Source organism: Sminthopsis crassicaudata, chromosome 2, assembly GCF_048593235.1.
Source record: "Sminthopsis crassicaudata isolate SCR6 chromosome 2, ASM4859323v1, whole genome shotgun sequence".
NCBI classification, from domain to species: Eukaryota; Metazoa; Chordata; class Mammalia; order Dasyuromorphia; family Dasyuridae; genus Sminthopsis; species Sminthopsis crassicaudata.
In genome coordinates, this window is record NC_133618.1 from 149,376,428 (window position 1) to 149,389,663 (window position 13,236).

General features: G+C 34.9%; 1 protein-coding gene across 1 annotated transcript in view; it reads right to left on the reverse strand.

The window, feature by feature from the left end:
* The window catches only part of BUB1 (BUB1 mitotic checkpoint serine/threonine kinase), a 52,176-nt gene that overhangs the window by 14,624 nt on the left and 24,316 nt on the right, over positions 1-13,236 (reverse strand). Inside the window, exon 16 of the mRNA XM_074287670.1 lies at positions 3,827-4,001. Within this exon, the coding sequence (XP_074143771.1) occupies positions 3,827-4,001 (175 nt within the window). The remainder of the gene's footprint in view (positions 1-3,826; positions 4,002-13,236) is intronic.

The window sequence follows — 13,236 nt, forward strand, 5'->3', positions numbered from 1 at the left end:
TATCAAACATATTTTTGGATCAAAGCTATGACTGCATGAGTGCTGGGAGCTCCAAGTGAGGAACCTCCTTTATAATATATACTGATGAACCTCCTTTATAATATATACTGATATCTTTCTCAACGAACTTAAAATCATAGAGGCAGAGGCAGAGTTGACATTAAAACTAGTGTTAGCTGAGGGGCATTAAGAAATTAAATGATTTAACCAGGATCACATAACCAGAAAGTATCAGGGCCAGAACATGAACCCAGCTTTTCCTGAAGTTCTCAGTTAGTTCTCAGTTTAGGGCAGTTCTCTATGCAACACATCTTGGCTATTCTCTATAAAACATATGATGCCAAATATGCTATATGGTAAATCTAAGAAATATACTTGTTAGTATTGGGGAAGAGAAATCAAAGAAGGCTTTCTGAAAGCCATTTGAGTTGATCTTAAAAGAGTGATAATGATCTCACAAGAAAGCCTAGCACATGTCTGAGGCAAAAAGTCGCAGGGATATGGAATACATGAAAGTACCTAAAGATATAAGACTGGAAAGTTAAGATAGTACCAAATTGTAGAGAGCCTTCAATAGGCCAGAAACAGGTTTCTGAATTTGATTCAGGCAGCAGGGAAAGCCTGAAGATTTTGGAATAAAGGAGTGATGTCACTTTCTGAGCTAAGGAGTGGTACCAATAGAATGTTGGGCTCAAAGGCAGGGACTGTTCACCTTTGCATTTGTGTCTCTAGCACTTGGCACATAGTAGGCACTTAATACTTACTGATCAAGTCTGATCTTTGGATAAGAGAGATTATTTGAAAATTATATGAAAGATGGACTGGCAGGTGTAAATAATGAAGAATTGACTAGCAAGGTAGTTATTGCTCAGGTGGATTAGTAATAAGGGTCTGTTTTAGGATGGTGTCAGCAGATGAAGAGATAGATAAAAAATATTTAACAGATACAAAATCAATATGACTTTGTTATGTTGACTAGATATAAGGTAAGGGAGAAGATAAAGGCAAGTTTTTGAACATCAGTATACAATGCCTGTGATTTCATTGTTATAGGAAACTCTCCACTACCAGCGATTATTAGCAAGTAAGTCTTAAGAGAATTTCTTGGGAGACCTTGAGATGTTGTGACTTGCTCAGGATCATAAAGCCAATAGATACCTGCGGCAACACTTGAACTTAAATTTTCATGACTCTGATATCAGTTCTCAAACCTGTTGGTCTCAACATTCCTTAACAGTTTTGAAACTGAGGATCCCAAAGTGCTTTTGATTATGTGGATTATAGCTACTAATATTTACCATGTTAGAAATTAAAACATACATTTTTAAAAATTAATTCATTAAAATGACAAACCCTCATGTTAATATAAATAAAATATTTTATGAAAAATAATTAGTTTCTAAAACAAACAAAAACCTTGGTGAGAAGAGTACCCCTGTTTCACATAATATCTTTAATATTATTATGAAAAGTTTTGATCTTGTAGATACTCTGAAAGGTCTCAGGGACTCCAGGAGTCTTCAGATCACAATCTGAAACTCACTCCATTATATGATGATGCCTCTCAGCTCAAAGCCAACATATATGGCAATAAATGGGACACAAATGATTAAAAAAACATATCTTTGATCAAGAAACATGGGGAGGTACAAGGTGATAAATGTCAAATGAACGGCATATAATTGGTGCACAGGAGTGCTAAGAAAGGAAGAATCACTTTCCAATGGATGATTAAAGGGAAGCTACATTTAAATTGGGCTCTGAAAATGCTATGGCTGAATATTGATGGCAATGATATAACTCAAAGAACATGGATATTTCAAGCCACAGTTAACTTCTATACTGATTAATTTCTAGCAGAGACAGTCATTACATTGTAGGTACTAGATATTTCTCATGTGTTTTTCATACTACAAAGAATTTTGCTTGAGTTTGCGGAGCTGAAATAGCAAACTAAACAGACAATATTGACTTCTGGAGGAAAAATTATTTGAAGTAGAGTTTCTTTAAAAATAGTTTTCAGAACTTTGTTTAATCAACTATGTGACAAGTTTACCTTAATGCCTGACCTTTTCCCATTTATTGAGGCTTTCTTATTAAAAAAGAAAAAAAAAAAGTAAGTAAAATTTTAACTTACAAGGTTCATAAACCAGGGATTATGTTCTCTCATTCTTCAATTGGTAATCATGGCTTTAAACAAATGGGACCAGAAGGTACTGAACCCACATTAAAATATACTTTGGTCTAGTAACCTGAGTTTCCTGGCAGTTTACATTATTGCTTTAGTTAATTGCTGCTAGAAAAAAAATTGATGTATCAGGAGAAAAGAGTTTTGACTATAGGATATGAGTAATTATTGACATTGTAAAGTGGTTGCATGTATGGAAGAGGATTTCTGCAAATTGATAATGAAAGGCTAATGATTCTTTGGATTTAGATGATATACATAGTAAAAATCTGCTTTTAATTCAAATAAGTAAGATCTTTATAGAGAGGAATGATTAACACTGAAGACATCAGTGAAGCATCCAAGCAGAAGGAACAAAGTCACAAAGGTATCCTTAAATAGCCTTCAAAGAAAAAGATGAAAGAGAATAATTAGTTCCTTCTATCCCCACACTGCTGCCTGCTGTTCTCAGCATCATCTCTATTGTAGAAATTCTTCCAAGAATTTTAAATCAGCTATGTTTATTTATTGAGTATATGAACTTTCATAATTATCTAGTTTTGATAAGTCAGGAACACAAAATTTTAATAGAATGAAATTTAAATAAATGAAAGATCTATAAGTTGCTTGTACAGATTATAATATGGAAAGGACTTAAAAGTATAGCTCTCATACAAATCATTATTAGACTGAATTTAAAATAAATGAGTGCCTGTCATGTATCAGACACTGAAGATATGGGACATTTGTGAAATGCTTGTTTCCTGGATGACCTCCAGGATCATATGCTTTCCCTAGAGAAACAGTATATATACCTGGAATATGTACACAGACATACAATATGCCCACATACAAGTGTGGATAAGATAAATACAAAGTCATCAGATTTGGGAGGGAATCAGGAGGGGCTTCATGTCAGAAACGATTCTTGAGCCAAATCTTGCAGTGAGTTCAGGACTCAGAGAGACAATTGAGAAGGAAGTGAATTCCAGTCATTAGGTAGGGACAGTGAAGGAAAATTACTTCAACTGTCAGTCAGAGGATGGTTCATTGATTCAATCAGCTGACCAGCATCCATTTTTTGAGAGCTAGGCAAAAAGATTAACAAGTAGCCACTTCCCTAAGGAATTTCTTGAAGTGATTTTTAGGCAAAATTGGACCTTCTGTGAGATGGAGGGGAGAAGAGATTCATTACAAATATGAGACATAGGAAGAGTGGATAGAAGTAGCATGGAACCTGAGACTGCTTCAGAACAAAGACTCAAATCTATATTTCCTCAATTTGAAAGCAACTTCCATTTCACCTTGATGATGACAGCTTTCATTATTTGTTAAGAAATCTGGGAAATGTGAACAGGGTACACAACTGTCTGATATAGTTGGTTCAAATTAAAATATATATACGCCTTCAACTGCTACTTATATATCTCTATTTTACTAGCAACATAAGATATTAAATTTTAAAAAAAGTAAAAGATCACTATAGATGCCAGAATTCTCTATCTACCTATCTGTCTGTCTGTCTACCTCTGTATTTGTCTTGGCCATTTACAGGAAGAGAGATCTGAGATGACATGATGAAATCAAGTCAAAAGATATTTAAAACTTACAGTCAGAATACTAAAATATCCAAAGGCACCAAAATACAGTAACAATCACCTTTGTCCTCCAGGGCTTGCCATGCATCCAAGGAAATTTTGTTAAATGGTGTAGAAGCAAGTTGTGCAGCAGATGTAAAATCTCTTGTGCTATTAGGACTGGGTGCCAAAGTTTTATTATAGCGTACGCCCCATACAGTACAATCATCCAAGGGCTCTGTTGATTGTAATCCTTCCTGAAATATAAGAAAGATTGAAAAGTAACAACCTTCCCATTCCCAAAGAAATTTTAAATTCTAACAGCTTTTGAGATATATAAAACATATGGATCAAAGGTAATACATATTAGCAGTGTCAAATGCTAAGAAATTACTTTGGTCTTATTACAGAAATAACTAATAATGATTCTTCCTACAGTTATAATTTTTTAAAAGGTATTATATGAAATTGAAATAATTTAACTGGTATATTTCTAAAAAAAAAGGTCAAAGAGCTTGCTAGAATGAAGGCAATAGAGATTAGCTTATCTAAAACTATAAACAGTAGAATACAAAATATCAGAAGAGGATTCAGGATTGTTTTATCATGCTGGGACATTCTAAGTTTAAAGTATCGCCCTGCTAACAGAATGGCACACCAGGCAGGTAGGATGAAGGAGGAAAGGAGGGAAAATTCAATATAATTCAACTCATATTTATCAAAGACTCATTATTTTTGCAAAGTACTTTGAGAGATACAAAGATAGTAAGAAAAAGTAATCAGCCAGGGACTAGAAATCTGACAGTTAAGCTACATACACAAATAACAATACTACCATTAGTTATAATTTTCATTTATGTAATACTTTAAGGCTTATAAAGTATTTGATGAACATCATAACCTCTCTCTGTGAAGAGGGATGTTGTTCTGGGGTATTTTTGGTTTTCTCTTACTAGTGATGGGGAGGGAAAAGAGAAAAGAATCTGGAAAGACCTCATTAAGGACAGGTGTTTGAGATTAGACCTAAATATTATGACTGGAAGAAATGGATCAGAGGTGGAATATAGATGAAACATTCTAAGCAAAAGGAAAAGTTTGAGCTAAAATGTGGAGACAGAGAAATAGAAGGTATATCTGAAGAATGAATACTCTACTTTGACTAAAATGAAAGATACATATAGGTATCTATATGTGGGAGGCTGAAAGAGACACTGAGGCCATATTATAAGGGAACACTGAATGCCAGTCTAATGAGTTTCCTATTTCATTCAATAGGCTACTTAAGGTTGAATAGGGGGAGAGAGATTAGAACTATACTTCAGAAAAACTGAAATGGCAGAAAGCTGTATAAAACAGACAAGAACAGGGAGATACTAGAGAAAAGAAGAACATTTAGGAAGTTTTTGACATCCAGATAAGAGTTAATAAGAAACTTGAATAGATGAATAGAAAAAGTATTAAAGAAATTGTGGTGTTGAAGTCTATATGCCTCCAGAACAGATTAGCTAGTTACAGGAGATTACAGAAGAGTTTAAAAAAGAATCTTAGAATGTGAATGATCAGGAGAATAATAGTACCATTGAGAGAAGTAGGGAAAACAGAAGGAAAGGCAATTTAGGGTTTGAGAAAAATAAGTTTAGTTTTGGACATGTTACATTTTTGGTATTGGTGGGTATTGGGTATGGGGTAAAGCAGATAATCGGAAAATAAGAGACTAGACCTGGGGAGAAAAGTCAGATCTATAGTAATATAGATTTGGAAGTTATTACCACAAAAGTAGATGAGATTCCTGAAGAAAACAGTAAAAAAAGATCAGAGGGCTTAATAACTAAGGTTGTGTACTGGTTAAAAATAGCAATGACTTTTATGTTATCCATGTAGATAAAACATGTATTGAATTGATCTTTCATAACTTTGGCTTATTCCTAATTTTGTATTTTCCCCTTCAACTTCAAAGTTGAAGCTATATATTTTACTCCAAAAGTTTGATTTAACTCAATAATCAGCACTTAATATGGAGGAAGGGTTAAGTTTGGATTTTTCATTAATAGTGGAAATAGCTTTCTTTAGTTCACTCCTGTTGTGGAGAGGGAAACTGGATTTTCTTTCTCATTTACATAAACTAAATTCTAACAACTATATTCAAGTTCTTATTCTTCAAATTTATCTGTCAATCTATATATATATATATTTTTTTTTTTTTGCCTATATCCCTATCCAAATGAACGGTGAATACACTACATTATTTCACAAGATATTTGAAGAGAAAGCTAAACGTACTAAAATTAGACATTTCTTCACATTTGCAAACTGCTATAATCTCATTAATTTCAAATCCCAAAATTTTAAGAATCTCATTCCTAAACTGATGCTCTACAATAATATCTTACATTTGTATAGGCCTTCAAAAATTCTTTCACATATATTCTTTTTTAATTGTCATACTTGTGAATCCACCATTCAGCTTCTCATTTTCAGTTCCAGGGCTGTTGAATAGTGCTGGAGAAAATACAGGAAGCCCACTATAAATGAAGTAATCTCAGATGGGCTCTTGATGATGAAAATTCTTTTACTCTATTCTCATTAACCCTCTTTCTTACAGCCTATATTATCTAGTATAAGGCTTTTCTTCTTTCCTCTCATCTGGGGCCTCTGATTTTAATGAGACTGATAGCAAACTACAGCAACTCCCCTCAGCCCCAAAACTTTTTTTCTCAAAACCTCTCAGAAGCACTATCTACTTGCTTTTGCTGTCTCCCAGTCATAGGAAACAACTCTTAATTCCTCTATTTCCATCTCTAAATCTATTCCTTCACCTCTATTCACCTTCACATCTGAGATCCCAGTCATCTCCTCTTACAATCTTTCCCCTAATTTCTTTTTTTTAAATTGTTCCCTTTATATTTTTTTTATTAATTTTATAATTATAATTTTTTTTATAACATTATCCCTTGTATTCATTTTTCCAAATTTTCCCCTCCCTCCCTCTACTACCTCCCCTAGATGACAGGCAATCCCATACATTTTACATGTGTTACAGTATAACCTAGATACAATATATGTGTGTAAATCAAATTTTCTTGTTGCACATTAAGTATTGGATTCCGAAGGTATAAGTAACCTGGGTAGATAAAAAGTAGTGCTAACAGTTTATGTTCAATTCCCAGTGTTCCTTCTCTGGGTGTAGTTGTTTCTGTCCATCATTGATCAACTGGAAGTGAGTTGGATCTTCTTTATGTTGAAGATATCCACTTCCATCAGAATACATCCTCATACAGTATTGTTGTTGAAGTGTATAGTGATCTTCTGGTTCTGCTCATTTCACTCAGCATCAGTTCATGTAAGTCTCTCCAAACCTTTCTGAATTCATCCTGTTGGTTATTTCTTACAGAGCAATAATATTCCATAACCTTCATATACCATAATTTACCCAACCATTCTCCAATTGATGGACATCTATTCATTTTCCAGTTTTTAGCCACTACAAATAGAGCTGCCACAAACATTTTGGCACATACAGGTCCCTTTTCTCTCTTTAGTATTTCTTTGAGCTATAAGCCCAGTAGTAGCACTGCTGGATCAAAGGGTATGCACAGTTTGATAACTTTTGGGGCGTAGTTCCAAATTGCTCTCCAGAATAGCCAGATTCTTTCACAACTCCATCAACAATGTATTAGTATCCCAGTTTTCCCACATCCCCTCCAACATTCATCATTATTTGTTCCTGTCATCTTGGCCAATCTCACAGGTGTGTAGTGGTGTCTGAGTTGTCTTAATTTGCATTTCTCTGATCAGTAGTGATTTGGAACACTCTTTCTTATGGGTGGATAAAGTTTCAATTTCATCATCTGAGAATTGTCTATTCATATCCTTTAACCATTTATCAATTGGAGAATGGTTTGATTTCCTATAAATTACGGTCAGTTCTCTAAATATTTTAGAAATGAGACCGTTATCACAACCTTTAATTGTAAAAATATTTTCCCAATTTGTTACTTCCCTTCTAATCTTGTTTGCATTAGAATTGTTTGTACAGAAACTTTTTAGTTTGATGCAATCAAAATCTTCTATTTTGTGATCAATAATGACCTCTAGTTCTCCTCTGGTCATAAATTCCTTCTTCCTCCACAAGTCTGAGAGGTAGACTATCCTCTCTTCCTCTAATCTATTTATGGTCTTATTCTTTATGCCTAAATCATGGACCCATTTTGATCTTATCTTGGTATATGGTGTTAAGTGTGGATCCATATCTAATTTCTGCCATACTAATTTCCAGTTTTCCCAACAGTTTTTTCTCAAATAATGAATTTTTATCCCAAATGTTGGTATCTTTGGGTTTGTCAAACAATAGATTGCTATAGTTGTACCCTATTTTGTCCTTTGTACCTAATCTGTTCCACTGATCGACTGGTCTATTTCTTAGCCAATACCAAATGGTTTTGGTGACTGCTGCTATATAATATAGGCCACCTTCATCTGACTTTTTTTTCATTAATTCCCTTGAAATTCTCGACCTTTTATTCTTCCATATGAATTGTTATTTTTTTCTAGGTCATTGAAAGTTTCTTGGGAGTCTGATTGGTATAGCACTAAATAGATTAGTTTGGGGAGTATTGTCATCTTTATTATATTTGTTCAGCCTATCCACGAGCACTGAATGTCTTTCCAACTATTTAAATCTGACTTTATTTTTGTGGCAAGTGTTTTGTAATTTTGCTCATATAGTTCCTGCCTTTTCTTGTAGATGGATCTCAAATATTTTATACTCTCGACATCTGTTTTGAATGGAATTTTCTCTTTGTATCTCTTGCTGTTTCATTTTGTTGGTGATGTATAAAAATGCTGAGGATTTATGTAGATTTATTTTGTATCCAGCAACTTTGCTAAAGTTGTGAATTATTTCTAATAACTTATTAGAATCTCTGGGGTTCTCTAAGTATACCATCATATCATCTGCAAAGAGTGACAGTTTGATTTCCTCATTACCTACTCTTATCCCTTTAATCTCTTTCTCGACTCTTATTGCCGAGGCTAGCATTTCTAATACAATATTGAATAGTAATGGTGATAGTGGGCAACCTTGTTTCACTCCGGATCTTACTGGGAAAAGGTTCATTTATCTCCATTACATAATATGCTTACTGACGGTCTTAAATATATGCTCCTGACTATTTTAAGGAATAGTCCATTTATTCCTATACTCTCAAGCGGTTTTAGTAGAAATGGATGTTGAATTTTATCAAATGCTTTTTCTGCATCTAGTGAGATGATCATATGGTTTTTATTAATTTGATTATTAATATGGTCAATTATACTAATAGTTTTCCTAATATTAAAGCAGCCCTGCATTTCTGGTATAAATCCTACTTGATCATAGTGTACTATCCTGGGGATGATTTTCTGAAGTCTTTTTGCTAATATCTTATTTAAGATTTTAGCATCAATATTCATTAAGGAAATTGGTGTATAGTTTTCTTTCTCAGTTTTCAATCTACCTGGTTTAGGTATCAGTACCATGTCTGTGTCATAAAAGGAGTTTGGTAGGACTCCTTCATCCCCTATTTTTTCAAATAGATTTATATAACATTGGGGCTAATTGTTCTTTAAATATTTGGTAGAATTCACATGTAAATCCATCTGGTCCTGGGGATTTTCTCCTGGGGAGTTGATTAATAGCTTATTCTATTTCTTTTTCTGAAATGGGACTATTTAAGCATTTTATCTCCTCCTCTGTTAATCTAGGAAGCCTATATTTTTGGAGGTAGTCATCCATTCCACTTAAGATAACAAATTTATTGCCATAAAGTTGGGCAAAGTAACTCCTTATTATTTCTCTAATTTCCTCTTCACTGGTGGAAAGATCCCCTTTTTCATTTGTAAGACTAACAATTTGATTTTCCTCTTTCCTTTTTCTGATCATATTTACCAAAGATTTATCTATTTTATTGGCTTTTTCATAAAACTAACTCTTGGTTTTATTTATTAATTCAATAGTTGTTTTTTTACTTTCAATATTATTGATTTCTCCTTTTAATTTTAATATTTCAAGTTTAGTTTTTGGTTGGGGTTTTTAAATTTGGTCTTTTTCTAGCTTTTTAAGTTGCAGGCCCAATTCATTAATCTTCTCTTTCTCTATTTTGTTCAAACAAGCCTCTAAAAATAGAACATTTCCCCTTATTACTGCTTTAGCTGCATCCCACAAATTTTGGCACGATGTCTCATCGTTGTCATTATCTTGGGTGAAATTATTGTTTCTATAATTTGCTGTTTCACCCAGCCACTCTTTAAGATGATATTATTCAGTTTCCAATTACTTTTTGGTCTATTTACCCATAACTTCTTATTGAATGTAGTTTTTGTTGCATTGTGATCTGAGAAGAAGGCATTTACTATTTCTGCCTTCCTGCATTTAATTTTGAGATCTTTATGTCCTAATATATGGTCAATTTTTGTATAGGTTCCATGAACTACTGAGAAGAAAGTATACTCCTTTCTATCACCATTCAGTTTTCTCCAAAGGTCTATCATACCTACTTTTTCTAATGTTCTATTTACCTTTTTAATTTCTTTCTTATTTGTTTTGTGATTTGATTTACCTAACTAATTCTGAGAGTGCGAGGTTGAGATCTCCCACTATTATAGTTTTGCTGTCTATTTCTTCTTGCAACTCGCTTAACTTTTCCTTTAGGAAGTTAGATGCTATACCACTTGGTGCATATATGTTTAGTATTGATATGGCTTCATTGTCTATGCTACCTTTTAGCAGGATATAGTTTCCTTCCTTATCTCTTTTAATTAGATCAATTTCTGCTTTTGCTTGATCTGAGATAAGGATGGCAACCCCTGCTTTTTTGGCTTTACCTGAATAGATTCTACTCCAACCTTTTACCTTTACTCTGTATGTATCTCCCTGCTTTAAGTGTGTTTTCTGTAAACAACATATTGTAGGGTCCTGACTTGATCCAGTCTGCTATCTGCCTCTGTTTAATGGGAGAGTTCATCCCATTCCCATTTACAGTTAAAATTAATAATTCTGTATTTCCTGCCATCATATTATCCCCTGATTATGCTTTTTTTAATCCCTTGACCCCCCTGAACCCCTTCTCCAATATTTATAGACCCCACTTGTGATGCGCAGCCCTCCCTTTTTAGTATCCCTCCCCCCTCCTTTTAAGTCCCTTCCCCTTTCTTGTACCCTTCCCTTATTCCCCTTTTCCTTTTCCCTTTTTCTTTCCCCCCTTTTAATGAGGTGAGAGAGAATTCTCTGAAAAACAAATATGTCAATTATTTACTCTTTGAGCCTACTCTGATGAGAGTAAGATTCACACAATGTTTTTCCCCCTCTCTAAATTCCCTTAGATGTGGTAGATTTTCTATGCCTTTTCCTGGGATGTAATTTCCCTCTTTTTATCTCTCCTTCCCCCTTTTCTGATACTATCTCCTTCCCCTTACTACTTCCCTTTTTAAAAAATATTATATCAGTAAAATCAAATTATCCATTTGGACTTTCTGTATATCCACAACAGAGATACAATTCTCAAGAGTTCTTTTTACCTTTTTCCGCTTCTCTTCAGTCTTGTGGATGTAGATCAAATTTTTTTGTTTAAGTCTGGTTTTTTTCTTAGAAACAAATGGAATTCCTCTGTTTCATTAAATGACCATCTTCTTCCATGGAAGAAAATACTAAACTTAGCTGGGTAGTTTATTCTTGGTTGCATTCCTTGTTCTTTTGCCTTTCGGAATATCAGGTTCCAGGCCCTTCGATCCTTTAATGTGGAGGCAGCCAGATTTTGTGTGACCCTTATTATGGTACCTTGATATTTAAATTGTTTTTTTCTTGCTGCTTGCAATATTTTTTCCTTAGTTCGGTAGTTCTGCAGCTTAGCCACAATGTTCCGTGGACCTCTTTTTTGGGGGTCTTTTTCAGAAAGTGTTCGATGAATTCTTTCATCGCCTACTTTCCCTTCTGTTTCTATTATGTCTGGACAGTTCTCTTTGATGATTTCATGTAAAATAGAATCTAGGCTCTTTTTTTGATCATAGTTTTCGGGAAGTCCAATGATCCTCAGATTCTCTCTCCTAGATCTATTTTCCAGGTCTATAGATTTTCCCAGTAATTATTTGATGTTATTCTCCAGCTTTTCATTCTTTTTGTTTTGTTTGACTGATTCTTGGTTTCTCAATGAATCATTCATTTCTATTTGTTCCATCCTGATTTTTAATGAGTTATTTTCTTCATTCACATTTTTTAGTTCTTTTTATATATGCCCAATTGAGTTTTTAAATGAATTATTTTGCTGTTTAATTTTTTTCCACTTCCTTAATTTTTTTTTAGTGAGTTATTTTCTTTTTCCAATTCAAAAATCCTACTTTCCTGTGATTTTTTAACCTTTTCTAATTCACAAATTTTGTTTCCCTGCACCTCCTGTGAATTCTTTATTTTTTCCAACTCAAATTTCAGGACATTGTTATTCCCTATCATAGCTTCTCTTTCCTTTCCCCATTTTTCTTCAAACTCTCTTAACTTTTTAATAGTCTCTTCTAGGAGAGAGTTATGTGATGGGGGGCAGGTATCATTCCCCTTTAGGGTGTTATTTGGAGACTGTCTGGTGTTGGGTTCCTCGGGGTTGGATACTTGTTCTTTCTCTGTGTAGAAGGTGTCAATTGTTCTCTTCAGCTTCTTACTCATTGTTAAAAATCTGTTGGGGTTTGCCCTTGGGGTAAGAAGTTTATTTATTTACCAGCTTCCTCCCAGACCGGATGGATGCAGAGTCCTGCACCTGAGCTAAGAGAGAGCTCTGGAGAGTGTTCCCCTCCCCTCTCCCGGAAATGCCTCAGAGGTGGTTAGCACAGCTGCAGCTTCCAGCAGTGCCCAGTGAAGGATCCGCTGTTCGATCTAGTGACTGCCCTGAGGTTTAAGGCTGAACAGTGAATGCATCACAAACCCCAGCCAATGCCTCCTGTGGGGCCGTGGATATCAGCAGCTGACGTGAAAAGCCCCTGCACTCAAACAGAAGTATCTGCCCGAAAACCGTGGTCCCTACTTCAAAGTTTCTGCTTTTCTGGGAATTCTGCTGCTGCTAGAATTCCACTGCCTCAAGCTGAGCCGGCACTATTTGGATTAAAGGCTGCCTCGGGCTGTGTCCCTGTGTTCAGGCTCTCAACTACCCCAAGGAGAATAGCCCCAGGAAGCAGAAGGCGGCTGCACAGCCCTGCCGAGATATGTTCCGGATTGGGGTGGGTTTAGGATCTGGCTTTATATTTTAAAGTGGCTTGATTTCTCTTCTGAACTGCTGTTTTATAAGCAGAGAAGAGCTAACAGCCTGTGTCAGATTCCTCTATCTCAGTGGCTTCTCTGATCCCAAAGCTCTCCCCAGCCCCATCGAAGCAGTATGCTAGCACCTAACCCTGTCTGTGCTGGTCTTTTTTTTTTTCCTCCCGTGGGAACCGACCTTTTCTGCTGAAATTCCAGAGTCTCTTCAGCTGGCAAGT